Raw genomic sequence first — 26,594 nt, forward strand, 5'->3', positions numbered from 1 at the left:
AAAGGAAAAAGAATCAGAATGAAGTCAATGAAAATAAACAAATTAAGAAATATGGGGAGCAGGACACAAATTATGGGCAGATTTAGTACGCTGCTACTCTAACAGGTGAGCTGAGCATGGCTGTGTGGCTGAGTAATTCTTCCCTGCCTTCAGAGCAGCTGGTTAATAAGATTAATGATTTATATATTCAAAAGGGGGCTGATTCCTCTGGACTTGCTGGCTGGAAATACATGATACCCATATCATTTAGCTTCCTCCCCACAACTAAAATAGATACGAGCACAACATTCAGCTGTCAAGCATTTCAAAAAGATTACTAATTCAGTTTGAACTTAATCTGCTGAATGAAAGTACTTTAAAAGATGTACTTCAGTTCTAAGGAGAAAAGTATGACTTGTGTGAGAAAGAAAAGTTGTGTATCACTGCCACTCCCCTTTTCAGCACCAGGAATGGGTTGTACTTATTTGAAAGGACAATTTGACTGGGGATCTTTGTTCTGCTGTTAAAATACAAAAATACCAGCAAAAACATGCTGCTACACAAACCAGTGAGGAATCAAAACATATCCCAGAGTGCAATTCATCAGTGTTTTCTAACTGCATTATCACAGAATTATAGAATATCTTGAGCTGGAATGTGAAATCATAGAATATCTCGAGTTTGGAATCCAAACAGTGTATCCCTTAACTCAATATATGGAAACTATAGAAGAAAACTACAAAGAAATTATCCACCTAGAAATGGGACTTTATTACTCTAACTATCCAGAAAGGTTGCCTTTGAAAAATTAATTATATCTGATGAAGCAATAGAGATAAACATCACTACTGGAAAGCAGCACTCTTGACGTAGGCTGCTACTTAAAATATGATGATAAAAGTGAACTCCTACAAAAAGGACAATATTTAGCAAAAAGGAATCCTAGAAAGCTTTTTACTCTGAAGATAATCTGAGTAATCTTACCCAGAAATAAAAGGTCTGTTTGGTCAGATCATATTTGTACAGTTAGGTTTTTAACCAGTAACTATACACAATATGAATAAATTTACGGTTTGGAAAAAAATTTAAAGGACTTAAAAAATTAAAAGAAAGAAAAAAATTTTGCTTTTTCATTCTTTCTCAGGTTCTGTATTATCCAAATGCTCCAGGCAGTTGTAAGTTTTGGTAATGGTCAACAGAGTAACAGGTTCTTTGCCTGCACTACTGGAACTAGCTTAGAACTTCCTAGTATCTCACTAGATATGCTTTTCTGCAGCTGAGGGAGTTATTTTAGCCAAGTGTTAATGCACAGACCATTGTTCCATTTGTCCTTACTTTTCTACTCCTTACATAATTTTTCTGCTGACCAATCTTATGGCCACTGCTTTGCTCTAATCACAGTTCTGCCTTCTCTGAGGGCTGCCTTTTGCAGCTTTCCCAAAGCCCTCTGATTTTATGGATTCCCACAAATCCCTCTTAAATTTTTGCCTCCAATATTTCCCTGGTTCTTCTCAAAGGAAGAGCTCTGACGAAACAAAGATCCCAAAATGCCTCACAACCCCAAAACGCTTTAGGTTAGGAGACAGCAGCAGCCGCGCGTCCGCAAAAAAGGAAGTCTAGGGGAAAAAAAAAACAACCCAAATTAAAAAAATCTCTGTCTATACATGCTGTGCAAAAAAAGTCTCCTGACACAAATCAAAGGATCCTCCCCAACATATGGAGGAGCTGCTCTGCCCTTCCGGGGATGGTCTGTAGCTATGTTCACCTCGGGCACGCCAAGGAGAGGTGAGTTGTCAAATGCAATTTCCATCAGGGCCGGGTTTGGTTGAGGCACAAGAGCTGCATGCAATGATGATAGATGGTTTATCCCAGCCCCAAACTGCCGCCTGGGAAATCTTGCACGCAAACGAACGGGAGCTCAGGCGTTATTAGTGTCAAGGAGGTGCACGCGGGCAAAATTTGGTTGGCAGCCAGGCAGGATGAATCAAGGCGAAAAAGTGACCAATTGCATGTTCAAAATGGAAATGGATAGGCATGTCGTAGTTTGGAAGGGTTTTAAACACCAGGAAAAAGCTATGCATTATTAATTATTCGGAGATAAATATTTAAAAAGTCTTGCTCTGTGGAGCAATACAATTTTTAAGTCAATGTAAATTACATATATAGTGCCCTAATTTTTAGGCTTCTTTATCCCAGAAGCTTCACTACGACAGTTCAGAGGACTCCTTATTATATAACTTTAAAATAATATTCAGAGTATTGCAGATTAAAAAATTATCAACCAAATAAACATTTTAAAAGCAATAAAGAGTGTATTCATTGTTTTGAATTATTTGTAAGCAAAGCAACCACTTGTGCCCCTCGTAGTGGAGTACAATGCTCATATTTATCACCTTCACCTTTTCAAAGTTACCTAAATATTTAATGAACTAAACAGCAGAATCCACCTGTGTGAGCAATCACAATCCTTGGTTCTCTAAATAAATAGCAAAAAATTGCTAAAAGAGAATGTCCTCAAGTTTCATTGCCTGAAGTGATACGCTCTGACAAATCTAACAGCTCTTTCTGTGTCATTCCTAATGCACTTGTCACTCAGTATTATCCATCCTCATTAATGACAATGGGAAAGTTTATCTTGGGAACACGTTTTAAATCATCCACTCTTTACAATGGGACCATGAAATCTCTTACAAAACATGAGGCGGGAACTACTCTGACAACAAAACCCCTTCCTGGCAGCTTTACTCTTAATTCCTGTTCAAGGAATAATGTGTTTATCACACAACCACACGGAACAATATATTAGATGAAACTTGAAACAAGAATAGCTGCTTTGATTTTTCAAGATGGAAAGTGGTTTTCCAATTTTTTTTTTTTAATGTTGGGAATATTATATCTTTTTAGGGATGTAATTTTGTATGGACCCATACTTCCTCTTTAAAAAAACAAAGTCATAAACCCCTGATAAAATAGTTTGAATATTAATGTCATAGAAATAGCGATACTCTTTACAATAAAAATGATTGCTAAGGGATTACTCCTGGCTTTGCACAAATTCTGCTTTACTTATAGATATTTTTATCAGAAGTCTTGATTATATGCATAAAACCACTCCAGCATAATTTCCAGCAGTAATATTCTGTTTTGATTATGAATTCTGAAAACTGGTATGTCCCCTATGTCAGCGCTATGCAACAGATGGATTGCAACTCTTTCCTTTATTTTGGATGCCCTAATGTAAAAACTACAATATTCATTGCTTCTCTTTTCATCATCTCATTTGCAACATCACCACCAACCTTCCATAAAAGCAGCAGTTAAGAGAAGTTAACTTGCAAATGCCTCTGACCACAATAAATGCTGATTTTTGGGATCAATTTGTACAGTAACAACAGAATTTCAGGATGAAAACCTGAGAAACGAAAAATAATGAGAATTAAAGAAGCCACAAGAAAGTATTCCAGTTATTCCTATTTGTATGAGCACAGACAACTACACTGAACGTGCAGGATAATGCTGCCCTAAAGGGTGCTAACACACATCAGGGTGTGGATGAACAAAAATGGAGAAGCAGAAGCAGTGAAGACCATGGTACAAATAGAATTTTAGTTCAGACAGAGGAAAAAGTGCTTCTTATGTAAGATTATGAGTAATCCACTGACAAAATCCTTTCACTGCAATGTTTCTACAATAGGCCCTTACTCTATTAACACAGTAAAAATTCTCCTTTGTAGATTTAGGGGTGTTTCAGTAGCCTGAATCTAATTTTCATGGCTTTCTCAAAGTCAAAATGCCCTTTTCAAATCTGTGAAAAAATAATCAGAGACGCACTTCTACCTTAAAACTGCCTTTTACATAACAAGACTGTGGCCTTGAAAGTTTCTGAAGCAGCCCAAGTTTTTGTAGGGCAGCCAGAACACAAAAAAGCTAGCTCTTCTCTCCTTGTTTCCACAGGTTTTCAAAAACCATAACATAATAAGCCTGAAATTTTCAGGCTATTGCTGAAGATTTTAGCAGGCAGTAGTGACTTGTCTTCTTACACAAAAACTTCTCTGCAAAAACTCACTTGATTAATAGAAAATACAGAAATAATGTGGCTTCCCATTTAACTCATGAGACATGAAATACCTCACCAGTAATTTCTTATCAAAACGTAAAGGAAATCTAAAAAGAATAAAACTTAAGCAGACCAGTACTAAATAGCTATTTAAAAGTAGCTACATTAATGATACAAAAATTAATGTGATACTTTCAAAGATTATATAAAGAAATGCCTCTTAAACAAAATAAGAATTCCATTTAATTATACAGCTCTTCAAAGCATCAGGAATCTCCTTTTAGTTACTTACTGAAATATCTGCACACATTCAATATTTATGCTGTCTTTCCCTCTATCCATTTTTAAACAGAATTAAAGGAGTAGCTAAAACTCTGCCAATAAAATGACAGGAAGGCTATTTTTAGTCTAGATGATGTAGACCAAGCATAAACAGCCCATGGCTATGCTACTATTGAGGATCAGATCTAAATACAAGTACTAGATTTCCTTCCTATTATGTTCTCTTTTTTTAACAGCAACAAGAATTACAAATTACATACTGGTCTGTATCACTTAATAAATACTCATCCTAGAAGGAGAACCATTTTCCCCTTCATTAAGGAAAAAAAAAAAAAAAGAAGGCTGTAACTCCTGCCACACTACTCTCTGGTAGAAAAAGGTTTGTGAAAGTGCATTTGAGGAAACCTGTAACCTGCCCAGAATTACAAAGCTTTACACCAGAAGGTGAGAAGCGTTTGAGTAGCAAGTTTACCACGCTGCTTTCAGGGGCTTTAGATTGCAGACCTGAGACATCTCAACCTCCAGAGACTGCAGGGTTTATCAATCAAGCAAAACCTGACTCGACCCCTAATAAATCCAAGAGAAAAGAGATGAAACCAATGGATAACTGCACGTCATAGAGAAACAGAAAAAATGCTGCTCAGTTGTAACATCTGGCACCTCCAGAGGCCAGGGATGTTATCATCCTGTACATCACACAGTGGAAACCCAAAACAGGGCTACAACCACGAGCAGGCTTGCCTTGGCTCATCTTGGTTCTTCCACTCGTGTGTTGGCTCACAGATGAAAGCAGCTAAGGGGGAATGCCCAAACCCTGAGCTATCCTGGGACAGCATTCCTTGACTGAGAACTCTCCCAGACTCCAAGCATCTACAAACTGCACAGAATTCACAGAATCACAGAATTCCCAGAATCACTGGGTTGGAAGAGACCTTCAAGACCACCGAGTCCAACTCAGCCCCAGCACCTCAGCTGAACCCTGGCCCCCAGTGCCACATCCAGGCTTTGTTAAACACACCCAGGGATGGTGACTGCACCACCTCCCTGGCAGCCATTCCAGAACTTCATCACCATTTCTGGAAAAAACTTCTTCCTAATATCCAACCTAAATTTCCCTTGGTGGAGCTCTTGGTGTCCTCTGGTGCTGCCAGCAGTGCTTGGAGAAAGAACCCAGCCCTGCCTGAGCACAGGCACCTTTCAGGAGCTGTAGAGTGTGATAAGGTCACCTCTGACCTCCAGTTCTTCCCTGCTCCATCTGGAGAGCCAGGAGGCAGCCTGGGTGAGGCAGTCACTGAGCAGCTCCTCCCCAAACTCAGGGAGTGTTTTGCTCACAAATATTCAAACGCCCGGCAGATGTCTCAGGTGCATCACAGAGACTTCAGAAACCCCCTCAAAACTCAGCTCCCGTGGCCACATCCTCAAATGCTCACATGTGGGTCTCACACAACCCTGTCCTTCCCAGAAAAAGTGAGGTACAGCGCCTTAGCAAAGATTACTAAAGATCTCAAAACTTTAAATATTGGGCAATCGGGTTATTTTGAGAACAGCAGGCGCTGCTTTGGATGCAGGGTGAAGTGGATTTCTCCTGTGCAGTACTCACATCCTCCCACTGAAAAGTGGCAAATTGGTTGGTTACCTTTGCTTTCTGCTTTTACTGTTCAACAAGACTCAAGGAAACACACTGCCCAAAGATTACTGGTTTAATATGAGACAAAAAGTAAGTTCGTTGAGCAATTTGTTTCACGTTTTGTAAACGTGAACACCAGAGTGAATTCTTGAGCAATTTTTGCTATAACAGACTTCAAACAGGAAAAAAGTAGATGAAAAGCCCATAGACCGTGTTTTCATAAGCTAAAACCAGGTATTTCAAACCTTAAATACCTGAAATGAGGCATTTCAAATGAACTACTTTCAGCAAGTGCCACCAGCTGTTTTCTGAAAGCCAAGCAGTCTGTGATTGGTGTAAGCTGGCAGCCAAATTCCCTTTATTTATTTATGCATTTATGGACAGCAATAAAAAGCTTTAATTATTGCACACTGTACAATTATTGCTTGCTTTCTTCAGAAGGAAGGAGGAAACAGAACAGTTAATTCAGTAATATTATTCATTTTGAAGGGGAATAATACGGTGTCAATGCTAAGCTGGCCAGAAACACTACTTTAACTGCAATAAATAATGTTTTCCTTCTAGGAGACAGCTTCACTTGATATTTCAAAAGTTTCCAAAATGCAATGAGACACTTTAAATTACATTATGTATGATAGAGAATCCTTTGAAAACCCTATGAAATATAGCTGAGAAAAACCAAATATAAAATATATCAAAACCATGTAACTAAAACAACTGTGAGAAAGAGAGCAATAAATATGGCATGACCAAAACCTAACTTTACTTACACTTTGGGCACTGTAGTCATCACCCATTTTGCTTATGATAATCTATGTTTTGCACAATTCTCTTGCCCAGAAATATAAGAATAAAATATACTCCTGAATTTAGTTACAAATAATACCCCATAATTTAGTCAAAGCAAAAAGAAGTATTTGCACAATGATTACAGAACATCTTTTTCCTTCAGCTACAGTACTATGCAGTGTATGTTTATTTTTTTCCTCCTGTCTCCTTTTGGGACTTTCTTTCAGACTAAGAATAATGACTAGCTTGCTCTCAATAAAAATAATTTAAAAACCCATGTTCCTGCATGTTAACAGCTCAACACAGGGTAATATTTTTTTGTGAACCAATAAAAGAAATAGATCAGAAAAACGGTATGAAACAATTTCTGTAGAGGTGAAAAAATTAAAGAAACTATAAATTTGTGGTTTCCTTACAGATTTATGTTCACCCTAAACTATTAATATTTTCAAAGACTGGAAAAGTTAACACTTAACCCTGAATTTCCAAAGTTACAATAAAACATTGGAAATTTAAGTGTGTTACTGGCAGGGCAAATGTTTGGCAGCATTGGCCTGCTTCCCTATAAAATGCCATTTTGACCCTTTACAAGTATTAGATGGGGATACCTTCCAGTTTCCTCATTCAGAGAGAACTTTGAGTCACTTCCTATCCAAAGATCATAATTAAAAGCAGAACAAACAGCACTGAGACCAGGAGATCCAGAGGGAAGCACATCTTGGAAAATCCTCTTCCTCTCCTTCCTTTCACTAAGAGCCCTGAACTTCAGGGCATGGCAATAAGGCTATTATATAATGTATATTATACAATGTACACCTGTGCATGACAAAATGTGACTTCCTCTCAGCTTGCATTTTAATTTTCCTGCCTTTACAGAGATACAGAAAGCCTGAGATGTGTTTTGCCATGTAACAGCCTGATTTGATTTGTTACTCTTTGTGAAACGAGAACATTCTACAGCTAGAAAATATCCTAATTTTATTAAAACTTGTGATATTTTGAAGAGCATTTAATGCAAGTGGCACTCAGTTCCTGCTGAGAACTACTATAAATATGGGGCTGAACTCCTTTAGCTTCTTCAAGACTCACCATCAATATCTTTCTAAGTCATGCCCACAGACCATTGTCTAAAACAGTGAATAATGTAACAGTGAATAATATAATAATGAATAACATAATCCTTTACAGACATTTGCAGAGAAAGACTTTTTTAATCCTTATCAACCAACACTTTTACAAAAGATGTCTTTATTCTACCTGTCTACCAATAGTTAGCAAGTGGGAATTTGTCAGCTCCTTTACTCTTCTGGCAAATACAGAAGTTGACCCACTTATTTACAGAGTGAACAGGCCAAACCCTTTCATGCTGCAACACTGACCCTTAGCACAGATCCTGAGAATGAGCAGCCCATTACAACATGCACAAGTGACCTTCCAGAGCATTAATGACTTTGTGGTGCACGTTCTTCCCTTGCAACAGCACGTGGCATAAATATTTCTAAACGCCAGAATTATTTGTTTAAGTAAGCCCCATTAAATGGGCTCTGTTTGCTAACAAGAAACTGCAGTTGCACTGTATTACAAGGGCTAAAGTTTTGAAAAACTGAATGGAACTCTCACATCACAGTGTTATACAACCCATACAATAAAATGAATTGTTAAATAAATTTCAGGATATTACAAATCTTCCTATGAAACCTAAGAGTTAACACTATCTTCCTGTATTTGCCTACAGAGAAATAATTAATAATTTAATTTACATGAATCAGCAGTATACAACAAGAATGTGATATTTTAAAATTAAATTCTTCCACATGTGCACAGAAGATGTGTTCTGAAATTCCATATACTGTATACAATGGATCACTTGATTTCAGTCCACTGTACCATTAAGATTGGGAGAGTTTTTCTTTTCAAATAGGAGCTCTCCAAGTATTGTTTCACTTCAAGTTATTATAATTTAAAAATACTCTCCCAAAACTTTAGCTAAATTGTACTGTCATGATTTTAAACACGTATATTTATTCAAAATTGTTTGAAAGAATGTAATACATTTTTGACAGGCAGTCTTTTACAATATTGAAATCAAATCCTTGATTTCATCAAACCCTTCATATTCTGTGCCTTATTCCTGGAAGGCTCATGCCAAAATGATTTAGTTTGATTTTCTTTAACAATGGTAGGTTGGCTTGACAGCATCTGACAAAACAATTCAGTGAAGTACACCATACCAGGTAAAGAGAACCTGAACTGGCTACTAGGTGAAATAATGCAAAATGGAGCTTGGTATTATGACAGAATTAGTTTTGCAGGAGAACCTTTTTTTTTTTTTTTTTTTTTTTTTTTTTTTTTTTTTTGCGGTATTATTAACTTTAGATTAAGAAAATGTTACGGTATTACAATTATTGTCTTTTGAACTATTTCTAAATAACCCAGTGGTGAATATAATGGGGCAAATGGACAGGAAAAATCAATGCAAAAAACCTGGTTTTGCCAGTATGAATTCCAGCTGAATTTTATTCCAGCATTTTGCCTCTCTCTGTTGGAAATTTTAGTTTTATTTGCAGAGTTCCCTGCACTGGAGTCCCCCAGCTGGAGTGGAACATCCAGCATAGAGCTTGCCATGTATGATGCAGCTGCTCAAGGCATCCCATGCAAGCCCAGGGGTGGCTGTGTTCTCCAACACATGGGGGTGAGAAAGTTGAAGAAATACCCTTTGTGTATTTCCTTCAGGAAAGTTCTGTCTCATCCCTGAACCAGGAAAACCAGGGAATTTCCATCCCTGCCACAGGTCCTGGGCAGCCAGGCAGTCACAAGTGCTAGTTTGGTAAAAGAAGGTTTATTTTGACATTATAAGGCCCTAAGTGAGGGTCAAGTCTTGTCTCATTGTCTGTTTTGACAACCTCAAAATGCAGAGTTGTTTTTTTCTAAATATCAAGGTATATAGATCAGTATGGCAATGTGTATGTTGTAGCATAATTTTCCTTATTTTACTGAATGGTTGCTCTAGAACAGCCAGTTCACCTAAATTTATAATTAACCAGTGTTTTGCCTTTTGTCTGCTCCCAGGTTTACTTATTCCTTTTGTTAACAGTGGCCAAAAAGAGTTCATTAATTCAACTGCATTTATTTACCTATTTACTCAACTTTAGAAACATCTGAGGAGTATAATCAAGGTTATATTGTCTTCAGCCATTAATGAAGACTGCCTCGAATTCTCTTGGGAGAAGCTAAAAGAAGTGATGCTCTCATTGCCATTTTCTAGTTCTCACTTCAATTGAGAGGTTAGTAAAGCATGGATTTAAATATATACTGATTTAATATACACTGTGTTTCAAATATATGCTGATCCCATATGTGCTGCTGACAGGGCTGACTTGTTCCTTCAGAAGAAAGAGCCTAAGCCACTGTTTCTATACCTGCTCCAGACAAAAAATGACTCAGGGAATGTTTGCAGGAGCACAGTTCTGGCACTCAGTGATGCTGCCAGCTCCTGAGCCCCTCAGGACCAAACCTGTGCTGTGGTTTCACTGCAGCACTGCAGACACCAGCTCTGACTTGTCTCACCCACCTGGGTGTAAATAACCCCTGACAGTGGCCACTTGCACCTCCCTTTTGCAAATAAGAAGTTCACCACAGTGTGGTTTGTTTAAGACAAGCAGTGAAAAGAGAGACACTAAAAAGGAAGACAAAAAAGTCAGAAATACAGAGATTTCAGATGGAGGCTACCTAAGCCACAGTTCTGTTTTAAATGGCCAAAATCACCACCTTAAAGAGTTTGAAGTTACCTTCCAAATACCAGTGTTGGACACACAATAGACACAAGGAATACCTAGAGTTGCAATTATTTATTTTGGCAATCATCAATTTTCTCACAGTCTTTTACTGCCAGATGAAGACAGGACATTATTTGAATGCTTTTGGAATCATATGTTTATTTTTAATTCTGTACAGGCTCAGTTGCTGGTTTTGGTGGTTATGTTTCCTTCCAAAGACAGAACCTTTTACTCTGGCAATTACCATGGGGTAAATGAAATACAGAGTGCTCCACAGTGCCATCCTGCATCTGCCCTGCTCTGAGAAACCAGCCACAGGGCCCCTCTCATTTCTTCCCCTCCTGTTAGGAAACACCTCTCAGAAAGAAACTCCTGAACTCGTACATTAAGCTCTGGAAACTTGTTTTTTTGCTGTGTAGCAATTCTTTAAATTGTATATGACATTTGGCTCCAAACTGAGCCGGCTTCTAAAGATTTTTATTGTGGGCTGCACAGGTGGTGTAGCCAATTAAAAGAAAATATTGGCTTCGGTGACTTGTGTTTTGCGAAAAAAAATGTATTTGCAGAACAACTATTTATTAGACAAACTATAATATAAAAACTTCCAGGACAAAAGTTTTGTCTCTATACTTCTAATAATTGACAGTAACTTGAAGACTTTTAAATTAAGCAAAACTAGGGAATTAAAAAAACACCTTCAAAAACTTTCCTATTTGCAAGTGTTTATCTGAATGTATTGGGAGTTTTAACTTTAAACAGATAATTTCAGAGGTCTGTGTTGTCCAGACAATAACAAAGGGAGTTAATCAAATATGAATCTTCTCCAACTGTCTTGTCAAACCAGGTAATGATGTCCTGCCAGCCAAACTCAGAGGGAACATGTGAAACAAATACAAAAGTAAACAGGCCCTAAGCTGCCCAAGGGAAAGTCAGCAAGATGGCAATTTCAATCATTTGGAATAATACTAAAGCAGCCCTAGGCTTTTCTCAGAATGGAAACATGTCACTGTTACTGCAATATTTGAACAAATCAGACTGCAAAAGAAAGGAACACTTATGTAATCACAGCCGTGGAACAGTGCTTTACTCGATGGTGAGGTGGAAAATAATTAAGGGAAAATGTCCTTTTGGCAAGTAATTAAAAATCTACCAAAATAAGAAAGATAAACAATGCATCCGTAGAAATTTGGGGCAGCAAAAAAACCAAATTTAAGCAGAGATTCCTTAAGTCTTGACACAGGAGGCCTTGGAACAACAAATATAAAGTTCTGTCAAATAAAACTATGAATGTAATGGTCCTACAAAATTTCTCAAATGTTGATAAAAGTTACACTCAGAGCTACAAAGCAAGCAAAAAAAGCACTCCAAGAACAACTCTGCTGAACGGCCGCATTAAGACGAGCGGGTTGTCATATCATTTCACAGAGAAATCAAAAAATATTTCAAATATTTGGGGAACTTACCTAATCAGTAAACGTTCAGTATGTGTCTAGTCATGTAGCCATCTTTTAGTCAATCATCAGAAAATCAAAGGCAAATTGGCATGACTCAACCCAAACTTTAATACCGCATGATTGTGTCGTGTAAGCTTGTTTTGTGCGAGGGCTGCTGTGGTTTTAGCAGAGAGATTAACGACCGGACCTAAGCTGGCCTCCAAACCTTGCCCTGCTGATGCCTCAAGCCCTTTGAAGTCTGACCATCATACCTGGCAAAACAACAGTGGGAACTAGGCTGGTGTCAGATCTAATCAAGTTTCCTGCCTCAGCATAGCTAACTATGGGGTACACTAATTGGCCCAATTGCGGATTATACCTTTTGCTACAGATTCGAGACAATAATTTAGTCAAATGATGGTTTTTATCTCCTTCTAATTAAGATTCCAAAGTGGGAAGAAATAGGATTAGACAGGCTAACTTCAAAATTGTGTCCTTTAAAGTGGCATGCACATAAGATAGATCTCTGATAATGCTGCACATAGGAGAATATTGCTACTAACTAATGTGTGAAGCTTTGGGAAAGCTTGAAATAGCTACTGCACCTTTTAGATAAACATGGCAATTTTCCTGGAAAGGTTCCTCTTCATAATTTATAAATGGACAATGAGCACTCATAAATATTCATTAAAAAACCATATTCATGCTGAATTTAAAAAAAAATCTTTTTGGAAAACATTTCAGTCAATGTTATTTTGATGAAGAAGACACGAGGAAAACTGAAACAGTTAAAAGATTCCGGAGGCTAAAAAGAGGCGGAGTTCCTCCCACAAAACTGCAATCTAACAAAATCGATTTGACATTCAACGTTTTCCACCTATGAGGGCCAAATTATAAGGAGTTATTTAACTGGTGAGCAATCCAGAGATGAGAAAATCCATGTCCCATGCTTTTGTTTTAAACTCTAAAAAAAGAATGGTCTAGTGATGAAAATCCTTTTGGAAGAAATTTCACCATAATTCACAGGTTCTGTGTTTCTAGCTTTTCTTATGCAATTTGATTTTAAAGTGGCATTTCAAGTAGAGGTCAATATTTTTATCCTAAATTGTGTGTATAAGTACGTAGAATCTTTCCAAAAACTCTGAGGTATTCAATATGCATTTTAATTTCATATTTAAGCCACATACTGAAGTCCTAACTCATTGCACTCTGTAAAGGCATACACAGTGCTTGCACTGCACACTGCTGTGCTGCTTTTTGCTCCTGCCCCCAGAACCAGCGCTGACTGACTGCTGACACATCACATTCTAACTGCAGAAACCCATTTTAGAAGACCTTATTCGCATCCTTTCCTAATTCAACTTTCCCTTGCTCCCATTTTCTTACTGCCCTTCTTGCTCCAGCCAGCCTCTCTGTAGTCTGCTTTCCGTAACAGTATGGGGAGGAAAAACATATCTATTATAGATTAGTGAAACGTGTACAGGAAGATCACAGTAGGACAGTGATCTAACACGTTCAAAAAGGGACAGTTTGTGTCAGTTCAGCTTACAGAAAGCATATCTCTAACAAAACCTGAAGTTATTCAAAAGGGGCTGCAGCTGAGCAGCGAAGGCAGAAATTACACAAGCGGGTCATCTACGCATGTCTGAGGCAACAGGTTGTTTCAAGAGTTGCACTTCACTCCTGTTTCCAGTGTCCCATGGCTAATTCAATTCTTTTTACAGAGCCTCCTGCTAAGAGTTTTCTTTCCTTCCAAATTACATTACAGATTAGAATCTCAAATGCGTCTGGAAGAGAAAATTGTATTCTGAGAGAGGACTCAGGGACGAGAAACCACCCAAACATCCCAGTTCACAGCTATATTAAATGAGCATTTAACTGTGCTGTGAAATGAGGGTGCATGCTTCTCTACACCTCTGAAACAGAGAGAAATCTGTGTTTTAAAACCAAGACCAGACTACCAAGGGTTTTGTTTCTACTGTACCGCTCAAAAGCAGTTGTTCAAATGCTTTAACACTCACCATGCCTGGTTTCACTCGCTGCATTCTCTGGAAAGTGACAAACCTTCTAAAGGAATTGTCTTGGGGGAAGAAAGCCCTCCTCCATGTGTTTGCCTTTAAGTGGCTTCTGAAGAGGATACCTCTAGTTGAGAAACTTCTAGCACTCACGCAGAGATGACCTGCATGAAGAACTGGCTGCCTGATTAACTATTAACTACTCTCAATAGGATTAGATAATTAAAGACATTGATGACCATTAATTAGGAGGAGGGCACCTTAATTTGTCACTTGATAGGGCCCTTTCAATGATTTATAGGTTAGGGCTACTTGCAATTGTGAAGGGGAGGGGGCAGTGAAGAGAGAGAACCCTTAAGTTACCTTATCAAGTGGCCAGCTAAAAAGGGCAGAGGGTCAAATAAGGGCCAAAGTGGTCACTTAAGGGTGAAGTCCCAAACACCAAAGCAGTGCCAAGCCACATTGACCAGCATTTGGTGATGGAGTAAAAAATATGCTAATTTATTGGTGGCAATTCTCTCTTTTTATGGTTTCAAGCAGTTAAGACAAGTGGCCTGCTTAAGAGCTTTTCATTTGAAAAGAGATTAAACAAAATGGTTTGTCAGGGATGCTTGGCTGTTTTATGTCTTTGTTAAAAAAAAAAAAAAATTGCCCAGACTGTACCGATGACTATTGCATCACCCTGAAAGCCATCTTCCATCTCTAAGCATCACTTGGTTAATAAATACATCAGCTCTAATTGCTTAATAGTGCTATGTTCATTTGCTCTTTAGCAAGATTAAAATGAAATACATCTTTTGTATAACTGCCTTCTATCAGGACTGTCTGCATAAAGGTCACAGAAAAAAGTTTAAATTTAGTAGGAAATTTACTTAAGGACATTAGTGTAAATGATACTGTGTTTAAAATGACATAAAAGAGCGAAAGGTGATTTCAGTAATGCAAAGAAAATGGTTTCTGAATACTGATAAGGACACTTATCCCCCATACCACACACAATTTTAGGCAACATTATACATTAAAATCCCTCTACTGGGGTAATAACATGTAGCTACTTTCCCACCCACTAACACAAGTAAGAGCAAGTCATTAACATTTAATTAAATATGCTCCTGACATCCTTAGAAACATGTCATGCTTTGTTATTGAAGGTTGTGGCCTACTTTCTATGTACATTTTAAACCAAAATAAAGTATTTATAGCAGACCGATTGAGTGCAGCAAACGAGACATTTTTAATTAGAAGGCATATTACAGTATTTTACAAACCCCTTCCGAACAGCAAAGCCAGAATGAAATGAATTGACATCATCTGATGCATATTTTATGTATTTCAACAAAACGAAACAGAAGAGATGGGATTAGCTCCACCTTTTGGGTTCTAAACAGTGAAACAACGTTTTCTCTTACCTCGATGGTGAACTGCTTCCTTTTTAATCTAAAAGCAAGGTCCTTCGTGTCTGACACATCACAGATCAAGCTATTAAGCCGAGGAATCTGATGTACATGAACCAAACCTTGTGGAAAGAAAGAGTAAAGGGGGGGGGGGGGAAATAATTTAAGGAAACGCTGTCATCCAGATGCATAAATTAGAGTCTTACAGCAGAATTCTGTATATTTACACACACTCATCCTCCCCTTTTTAAACTGGAGCTTACTACCAGGAGCAATGAAGCAAACGGCGCGATTATGCTCAAGTAATCAAGCAGAATAAGATAAACACAAATCCTTGCGCGAGGAAAACTAATTGCACTTGGGTACAGGAGTACAGATGTAAAGAGCCATCTTAATACTTGTCAAAACTACAGCCGGTTTGTGTGTGATTTCCCCTCGTATTTACAGTAAGCAAATGTGGCTATCACCTTGCACGCTGCCCACGGCACCACGGAGTGATCTTTATTTTATTAAATGCACCAGTAAGCAGCCAGCAAAACAAGGCTCATGGGTTACTGATAACCACTGAAGCTCTAATGAGAACTCCTTCCTTCCGTGCCTTGGAAAAAAAAAGTTTCTGGGGAATCCCGGCCCAGGTGACGCTTTTTAATGATTTTTAACCCCCGTGCCACCCCAGAAGAAAGAAATTTTCCTCCTGCAGGAGGTTTCTGGAGCTGCTCAGATGTTTTTAACAGCACTAGGTGCACTGCAAGCTCTGTGTTCTGTCAGCTGCAACTCAGGCTGATTTTTTCTGACAAGGACGCTGGATGGTTTTTGTGCAGCCTAATATAGTCTCTGAACAACCTGAGGGTGATTTTCTACGTCTGAAAACCAGGAAAATTCTACAGGGCTTCTCAATTACTGGCCTATATTTGCTGTTCATAAAGCCAGCGTCTAAATGGAAATACTGAACATTTAGAGAAGGTACCTGACTTCAAAACGGCAGCTGTGAGAAAATCCCCAAATATTAAAGCCCTTTTTTAAAATAAGGCAAGTATTTTTTCAGGCACTTATTTATTTCTTTTACAGGAAGTTTCCTAAAATTGAAATACTTTAAAAAGCAGCATTTTTACGGGCACTAATTACAAAAATTCTCAATAATATTAGAAAAGTGTTATAACAGTTTAAAACCTTGAATCCTTGCCAGTGAATTAGAAGAATTATTTGTTAGGTTTTGAGTACAAAATCTAATTATTACATATAGGAACAGCAGGTATAGCACAGGGTTGCTTATATACAGTACCCTAGAAATTTTATTTAGGGGTCATCTATATAATTATTTTTTTTATTTTGAGGCTTTTCAAACAATTAAATTTGCAGGCAGCTTAATAAAATTATTAAGGAGGACTCATTAAATAATACAGTAACGTAATCAAACTTCTCCAGAGTAATGTCAAAATCTGTCATCATCTGCAGTAAATAAACACCTTAAAATACGTTCTTAGGCAAAAAGAATCCACAAAGTTAAAACCATTAGAAATACCTCTTTTCAGACTGTCAAATTAAGGTCGTACAAATCTCAAAAGCTATGTATATTGGCACATAATTTGTATTAAACAGCACCAGAAATGGCTCAGCATACATTTTTAGAGGAAACCAGGCAATAACTGCTAAAACACACATTGTCCTAAAGGATCTCCTCAGTAATGAAAAAAGGAGTATTAAATTGACAGAATTATGTTAGCATAAACAAAGGCCATATCACGATTATACAGTTGGAAAAATAATTAGGCAAATTATTCCAGCTTTTGTTCACGGTTTCTTTTTCATTCACTTTTTTTTTCAGATAATGAAATGTGCACTACTTTCACAGTCAGAAAGATTTTTCTCTGATTTATTAATTACAGCTTGCATACACACAGTGGTGTTTCAACACCATCTTTGCTTTTTTTCAGCATACTCCATACATTCTGCTAGGGAAAACTGCCACTGTCATGTGTTTACAGCAGATTTCAGATAAGCAGTTTACTTTCAGCTAAAGGTTTCCATGGAACTACAGTAATATCACAATAATTAAAGCTGTAATTTATGCACAGTCTGAGCACTGCTCTGGATTAGCTAAAACTGTTATTGGCTGCTTTGGCTGTGCACAACTTCTAATATAATTTTTAAAATTTAAATAGTTCCGCTGCAACAGCTGATAAAAATCCTTGGGAAACAAAATGCAAGATTGAGCAGCATTACCCATTTTGAAGATAAAACACTTGAAAGGCTATGTGACTTTTTAGCAAAATCAGTTTCATATTTTACGTGCCCGCATTCATTTCCTTAACAGTGCAAGCGCTGTAACCTACAGCTGACAAAACAGAACATTATTTTTCAGACAAAGCCTACCCAGCACATAATTCAGCAGTTTATTCACCTTACTAACTAAAAGACAGGTTTTCCCGTGTTCTCAATTTACAGCTTGGCAGATCAGAAAGTATTGATTTCATGACAAGTTCAGCTCGCTGGTCAGATGATTGCCAAGCCTGCCCTGCATGTGAATCCCCCAAAGGCTGCCTGGTGAGATGTACATCTGATTGAGCCATGCCTCAGTAATGCAGCTTGACAACACGCAAGGAGTTGCCATGTTTCCTTTGCAGCCCTAATGCACTTCTGCTGCAAATTTCCCTAACTCAAGGCTGCTTAGGCAAGGGGAAACACTTAAGAGGTATAATTCCAAAATGAAATCAAATGCTGCTTTAGAGCAGATACCCAGTTGGAGGGTGAGCTGCTAAGTGCCCCACAAACACCCAGGGCAGACTTTTTGCCTTGCTGAGGATGGAACTCACCGTGGTAATCCTTGTACAATGGATTGGTTTCTCTCTCAGAGCCAATAAATGATTCAAGACCAACCACCATATCTGACAAGTTTGTTACACGTTCCATAATTGCTTTATTCTGTAAGACATGGAAACAAAATACACATCCTACGTGATGAAAAAGGTAATTAATGTGCATAGAGCAAGCCTTGGTCTTCTCAGTGACAAACTGTGGGGGGAAAATAGGTCATCAATACTTGGAAATTATGTTAGAAGGCTTTTTTTCCTAAAAAAAAATTAAAAAAGAATTAAAGTATGTGTCTAAAGAAAACAAATATTTGACAAGGATAACTTAGCACTAAATTAACATTTCCCTACATCTTCCTAACAAGCATTTGCCCACATCAGCAATATTTATGAGCCATGTGTTAGGCTTATCTCTCATTGATTTCTGCTGTGAGTCTGATGCCCAGTTTTTATCTGGGTTCTGAAAACCACGGTTTTTAGTGCACTTAGATATATCATCTCTAATATTTTGAGTAAGCAGAACCCACACATTTATTCATTTTGGCTATCAGTGCAACATGGAAAACTCATTGCTAATTTCTTAGCATTATTCCCCCTAAAAGTTTCTCTCTGCACAACATATGGCTCTAAAGCTTCAAGCAGCATTACCATTTCTCAATACATTTGTGATTTTTAAGTGTTGCCTTATGTCTTGTTCCACAATGTACTGTAAAGTGCCTTAAATAAGCTGTTTTCCACGTGGTTTTCTTTACTCAATTTTATATAACAGAAAGAGACATTCAAAGGTCACAACAGAGATCTTCAGAAAAAATGTTCTTTGATGATGTCAGTATTTAATGAGGAAAAAAAAATCTGTGGTAAAAATCAAAATATTTCTTGAAGATAAGAAATAGTTATCTTAAAGGTACCTGGACAGCTGGGATAATACTCTTGTTCTTGGTGGCTGTAGGTGCTACATTTATCAAACCTTCAGGGGTATCAAGACTAATCACCTCAAAATACCCATTACAATTGTAAAGTATTAGCTCTGCAGCTCCAGGTTATAGTTTTGTATTTTTTATTAATTTCAGAGTATTTTGTACATTTTGCATTTCTTTCATAAACTATATGACTTCTGCTTATTCTGAAAGATCCATTTAAATACTGGTAAACTATTCCACAATAACAGTTTATCAATTAGGAGCAGAGGGACTAAAACATCCCCAGATATGTTACAATCTGTACTGACATTCAGGTTTATTAAAATGGTGATCAACTTCCCAACGATTTCCACATTTCAATAACCATTATTTTCTAGCCACAGAGAAGCTTACAGAGCAGACACCAAAGGTGAAAATCTCCTGCTCCTGTCAAAGAATAAACCAAACTCTGTTTTCTGACCTCTGCATGAAGTTGTGGCCTGTCTGGCACAGCCCAATCTGCTCAGGTTACCAGCCCTAAAGCCACAGATCCCATGGTACCTTCCCACCCCCTCCCTTCCCCACCTTCTGGGCCAGATGGCATCAAATCCTGGGGAGGGGTCTCTTTCCAAAGCCTCTTGTGCACAGGCCAAGAGCATCCATCCCTGTGGAATCAGGGAGCTTCCATTTTACCCACAAACCTGGCCATGGAGAATGATAAAGTGGTGTCATCCTACAGAATTTCCTTTCTGAGGAATAACAGCAGTGATGTGAGGTAAAAGGACACTGCCCACCCACCAATCCCTACACCTTGCTATTGTATCTGCCCCTGAAATTGTAAAGCTGGCTTGCAAATCATTTCCTCTTCTAGGAAGAGAGAGACAATATATTATATGTTAATGGAACCTTTATTCCATGGGGGCAATCACATAAAGATGGTATAAATCTACATCTAAAGTAGTCAGTGACCTCTGTAATGCCACAGACCAGAAAATGCCATCTTTTGTCAGCTCTTCAGGAGGCTGCTGGATTCTATTTGTGTAAGTAAGAAACACAAAACTTTTATATAAATAAATAAACACTGATGATTCCTGGAAAGAAAGCTAAACTCCTGATACAGAAAAAATATCCTATCATTTGAAAAAAAAAAAAAAAACATTTGCTGCCTGTTGATGTTTTTGCTTACCAGTTTTGATAACAATGGGCTACAAAAACTGTGGAAAGAAAGGTGCTCAACCACCAGCAACACATCCCCATCACTGACAGCCCTGCAAATCGTAAGAATAGCATCCTCCTATTTGGTTTTAGTTCAAAATTAAGATTCAAGTGAGGGACAGCACCTCAATATCTGCCTAATATGTTGGGTTTCAGCTCCTCCTCCGAAAGGGTTTGTTTTCATAAATGGTGCTCTCTTTGCCCACGCTGATTTTGTTTTTGTTTTTGAAGTGTGTCAAAATATTCCCCTGGCTTAATGCAGTGTATCTCGGGAAATATTTTGCACAGTGAATGGCCACACCAGACATTTGCTTATGTGGCATTGTTGCCATAGATCTGTATCTATCATGTATTTTGCAGTTTGCAGTGCTCAGCACATTAATGTCCAATCAAAGCTGACGTCAGCACACAGATAGTTGTGATGTATGGCACACTGACATAAACACACAAATCATGTTGCCCCATCTGGGCTGGAAAATTTAACAGAGCTCCAGATCTTCCTCCAGCCCCATACAAATATACCTCCTGCTTCTGGCATAAACTTGGCAGCTCTGGAGGGGAGCCAGGACATGGTTAGGAGGGAAGCCAGGAATGGTGAGATTCAGGGAAAGAGTTTGTTGGCAGCTAGAAGAGGTATTGTTTTAAATTATATTAAAAAGGAAAAAAAACAAAACCAAACAATCCAAAAAACCAGTCTTGGAAAGTTTTCAGTCTTGCTAGATGTGCTGCAGTTTTTCTAAATTAGTTAGTTCAGCCAAAATATAATTATTCTAACAACATGGTAGCAATCCTGTTGTGCAGGCTGGGCTGGGCATCCATTCTTATCTTACTTTGTGCTACTGTTTGAGACAGACATTTTCTTTTAAGTGCAAACTTGCAATATTTGGGTTCAACCAAAGTGTACTTTCAAAACATGTCAAGAAAATCCACGTAGTGAGCTGGCTCTGGAAATGGGAGCTGCACACATGTTTAGGCAGCTTTGGGGAAGGGCAATTATGGAAAAAGATTGCTTTGTCTTACTAATTTATTTTCAGAAGGTACATAGCTTTGAGTAATTATTTGTGCACGTTTAAAAATATTTATTTACAACAGAAGCTGTTTAAAATGGATCGTGTTCTGTGTTTGAGCACAAAGCACGGGACTCCAAGAACACAAATTCATGCACAGCCTGTATGCTCAAACTTACACACTGAAATTAATATTGTGTGTTTCTACTGGATTGAGTTCTTAATGCACCACAATTTTATCATTACTACTATTAATCAAATCAATCTTGGTTCATCTGGATTCCGTATTAGGGAAAGAATCTGTCTTTTCTACTCTGATTTCCTGTCAAAATTTTTCTGACACCCAAAATCCGTCCTCTCGTTTTGTCAGTTTCTAAAAAATTAAAAACCTCACAACACTTCTGTAATGAAAATATTTAAATCCTCAGTCTGCATAAGTAAAGAAAAGTCAGAGAATGGACATTTTTCTTAGGATAACCTCAACTCTTCTACATAGTACGTATAAACAAGCTCAAAATTTAAAAAGAAAATAAAGATCTACAATGAGATAAAATCACCACCTATATAAATACTTGAATTACATGGACTTTTTGAATTTATTTGCCTTTTATTCTGATTAGTACATTAAAATTATTTTAATATGGACTCACATCCTGCATTGAAAATAAGGTATTTTAAAGGCACATTTCAGAGAGACATTAGGCCTATATTTTGGTAGAAGGCTACTTCTGTATCTTTACATTCTGGAAATATAATCCCCTCACTGGTTTTATTTTAAACCATTTAATTACGAATTAATACATTGAATCCTACTTCAATTTCATCACCTATAACTGCAAATATTGCTTGTACTGGGACAAAACCCAGTTTAAGTATTTTGTATGACAGCAAAGTATCCAAGGAGGAATTCAGACACTCCTCCCAAGCCCAGGTAAAATTTTAATTGCAGGCAACAATCTCTGTTGTTACCAACAGGTGAATCCAGAAATCCTGACACTTCATTTGAAAGAAGGTCTCAATAATAAACACCAAGCAAGTTCATGCCAAATAATATGAAATTAAAGCAAATTTTGGTGGGTGAAGTTTCAAGAAAAGCTAAAAAGTTTTTTGGTTTTTTTTTGTTTTTTTTTTTTTTTTTTTTTTTTAAATTCTATTACATTCTGTCATAAAGCTGAAAGCACCATTAGCACCATACTGGTGACAGCCACCCTGAACTAAAATGTAACAGTGGTTGGATTTTCAATAAATGAAATAATCCTTGATCTTTTTGAGAGATTATCACACAGTGATGTGGTAATGACTGCACAATACACAAATATTTACCACTTGTCATTATTACTTCATCTCCAAAGGATTTTACATTGCAAATATAAACTATTAAGAAACATGGCTTAAATATTTATGACCATTTGTTAATAATTAGAGCTCAAAAAAGTTTCAGAATTACCCATAGATCTTCTTTTGGTAAAAGAAGTTATGTAACAGCCCCTTGTACTAGTTTTACAGAGAGATCCAGTTTGTGCACTTATTATGATTAATATTCACAAATAATAACAGGATAATAGTAGGATTCACTGTATTATTACTGTTATTCACAAATCCCCAAAATAAATTACTAACAACTGCTCAAAAAGTGTGATTTGATAATTAATAAAAGACTGTAAAGTATAAAATTCTGTATGTCTTCAAACTCCAAAGTGATTAGGTGTGTTTTCACACAGTAAATTTCCTAACTGAATGTGGAATTTTGGATCTAAAATGAATGTACACTCAGGCCATGGTAATATAAAATGACATTAAAAAATTTTGGTGTGCAGAAATCTGTACCAATCCCACAAGAAAACAGAACACAAATGTCACGTCTTTGCTGGAAGACTAAAGAAATAAACTGAGAGAATTTGCTACAAAGTACAACGCCTTCAGTGATGAGAAATCCACACTTGGGGATTCTGACTAATAAGGAATCTTCTTTTGCCCTTAAAGAACCCTACTGACTATAATAAAACTTAGGTATAATATCCTGTATGGCTGAAACAAGAGAAACACTGATTTAGATTGATTTGTTTATAGGGAAAATAATATTATTATATAATATAGTAATTATCTATCTATATATAATATATATAAATGTTTTATATATATATAACATATTATGTATCTATTATCTATATTATATAAAAATATATAATATTATAAATGCTAAATAACATAGCTAGTTGCATTAGCTAATTTAAAGCAGTAAAGAATATCTTTGAAAAATTTTATACAAGTTGCAGAAGCAAAGAAAGGACAAGTAGTGAAGACAAGAGCAGGCAATGAGATGAAACATATTCATAAAAATGGGAAGAGAGTAACAAAGCATCTGGTGGTCAATATATTACACAACAAATTAATTCCAGATTTTGGTTGTTCTCTTAAGGTTGCTTTTAATAACATTTGTCTTGATAGTTGTCTCTGCTGTGGGAACTCTGCATATTACCATGGAATGTCAGATGAAGGTGGATGACACTGTATACAGTTAATTTTGATAAACTTTCAGGAAGAATAGTGAGCCAAAAAATAAAGCTAAATATTACACAATTAAAAAAAAATACAAAAACAAAAACAAAAAAAAGCCCCAAACCAAACCAAACCAAACCCAAAAAAAACCCCCAAAAAATAACTTTGGATCTTCATTGAAGATGGACTTGTGCATTACCAGAGCAATGAAAGCATCTAAGGCCAGCAAACCCTGGCACCTTACAAAATCAGAAATATGTCTATTCTGCTACTGAAGGGCAGACCTAAAGGCCACAAGTGAAATGGGAGCTCACTAAACACAGATAAATTAAACAAGTCAGTAACAGTTGCTGCTACAGCCCCAAAAAAAAGAAAAAAAAAAAAAATTGAACCAAGTTTAGCAGTTTAAATCAAAAGTTCCATCTGCTGATCTCCAAGTGCAATGAGCACAAAGGTGTCTGAGAGCTGGCCAGAGCCACAAGGCAGTCAGGAGTGAGCTGGGAGCCCAGCTCAGCCTTTCCTTGGTTCAGAAGGTGCATCCATGGATTTGGGGTAGCAGCAAAACATCACGAAGATGGTGTGGGAGTGGAAGCCCAGAAGGCTGGGTGCTGCAAATCCTGTTATTGTTAAAATATATGGTTAAAATCCTATTATTACAAAATCTGGCTGAAAGAGGCAACAGATGTGTTTAAGGGTGACACTTTTTGAGCTGAACCCTGTCCAGTGCTTTTCTGTGACTGAGAGCACAGGCTGCAGGTGACTGTGAGTGGCTCTGGGGCATGGGGCTCTTGCACAAGTCCTGCTGCACTGAGGAGATGAAATAAATCTGATTGAGCCCTTCTTCCATGCAGGAAAGAAAGAAATCAGTACAAGAATGAAGAAATCCGTACAAGATGTGGGCTAAGATGAGCCCAGCACCTTCCCTGAACATTATCTGGTCTTCACTAATGAGATTGTCTCACTGTTATAAAAGCACATAATTAGAAATCTATAGGTTATTTCTTGTCTTTAAGCATTGAAAAAAAATGAACTGATCATTTGAGCAGATTCCTCTAGAAAATTGAACACAGAAAATATGCCATACTACAAGTTGGTCGTAGTGCAATATAAAACAGAGATGCAAAAGCAGTCTGAAGAGTGAGTCATATGACAAAAGAGCCACAACAAAACTGCCAAAATTACATATTTGAGACCAACTGGCATAACTAAAATCCTATGACTCCATTGGGAGTCATTCATCATAAGAAAAAGGTTCAGGAGTTCCTTTTGTTGCCATTTTCCTGAAAAAAAATGCCATTGCAGTTTTCTTACCAATTTAGAAAGGCTGACAGTCATTGCAACTTCAATTCTTTACACAGTGAATCTCATTTTATTCCCAGGTGACCAAAAAGAACCTGCGCTATTACTTCAATTAATAGCACACAAGCATCAAAAGGAACACCTAACTGGTGCTGATAACCAAGTGGCAAGATTCTGAAATATAAAAACCACTTAAAAAACTAATCCCTTATCCAGTCCAAAATTATAGGCTGTCATCAGGAGCAGGCTGGCAGAGCTGGGTCCAGATGGGAAACTGGCTGGGCAATAAGGAGAGGAAGGGTGGAAATGATGGGTGGGCTGGAAACGAAGGGGACCCAAGGCAAGACATGACTGCTCCCTCTGCTGGCAAGGGCCTCCCTGCTTTAATTTTTAACTAATGAGTAGGCATTTCTTTAATTATTTAGGATCCAGCCAATAAATAATGCAGAGTGCTCCTTCCTCAGTCTGTTGCTGTGTGCTTGCACATTTTTGAACTTATGGTGCCCTATTTCAGTAGAATAATTTGCCACAGAATTAAGGCTCGGATGGATGTCTAATGGAGAGTGCCTGGCTTTATATTTTAATTCTTCGTAAAATGAAAAGCAAGATTAGGCTATTTAACCTTCAAAATATTATATTTTACAATGTATACTCGTTTAATATTTGATTTACACATTTTATAATATTACCACAAATTGCTTGTCATGTCTTACTCTAAGAAGGACCCCTTTATGTAGCATATAAAATTAAACATTCTGCAATACAAACATACTAAATGACAGATGATACCAAAAATGTACCCTTCTTCCAGGAGTAAAATCCATGAACAGTGAATTCAGTGACAATGTTCGTATTAAAACCGAATTAAAAGATTAAGATAAGCCATTCATGACTTGATGTGCGATATAAATTAATAGCTGCAGTAAGAACATTTAGGAAAAAATCTGTTCTAAGATTTTGGCCTACAACCAGAAGCTCCCAGAACAGGAGGGATCAGCTTTTTTTGCCCACTGTTCTCATCTGAATCCTGGCTGCAAAGCTACTCCAGCTCCCAGCTTTCCAGAAGGCTCCATCCCAGGAATCCTCGCCTGCCATTTGGTTTGCTGATTTTAATCTCCCAGGACTTTCTTACAGTGGCTCCACTATGCTGAACTGGCACTTGCTCCTAGAAGTGAGTTATTATTAAACTTGTAGGTCAATTGTGGCACTAACAACTCTTTGGAAGCTTTCAGCCACGGTGTACAATTTGCTGGTCTAATTAAATATTAATTCTAAGTGTTACATTCTGTGGCTAAGAGCTTTTATTTTCCATCATCAGTCTGGAAGAGAAAGAGGTTACAAGGCTAATTTAATCTTTTTTTTTTTTTTTCCTCCTAGCATTAAAGCTTAACCACACAGGCACAAAAACATCATTAAAGATGCAGTATTCTTTTTTATTATTATTATATTCTAATTAATAGACAATGTCTAAACAAAAAGAGGTAGAACTGGATTCCAAAATTTTAGGATTTTT

The 26,594-nt window shown here is 37.3% G+C and overlaps 1 protein-coding gene across 1 annotated transcript in view; it reads right to left on the reverse strand.

Moving 5' to 3' along the window:
* Positions 1-26,594, reverse strand: part of ELP4 (elongator acetyltransferase complex subunit 4) — a 135,551-nt gene that overhangs the window by 57,327 nt on the left and 51,630 nt on the right. Inside the window, exons 8-9 of the mRNA XM_041423284.1 lie at positions 18,166-18,274; positions 15,368-15,474 (exon numbers count right to left, since the gene is read on the reverse strand). Coding sequence (XP_041279218.1) covers positions 15,368-15,474; positions 18,166-18,274 — 216 coding nt within the window. The remainder of the gene's footprint in view (positions 1-15,367; positions 15,475-18,165; positions 18,275-26,594) is intronic.

Source organism: Onychostruthus taczanowskii, unplaced genomic scaffold (genome assembly GCF_017590055.1).
Source record: "Onychostruthus taczanowskii isolate IOZ18803 unplaced genomic scaffold, ASM1759005v1 scaffold76, whole genome shotgun sequence".
Classification (NCBI taxonomy): Eukaryota; Metazoa; Chordata; class Aves; order Passeriformes; family Passeridae; genus Onychostruthus; species Onychostruthus taczanowskii.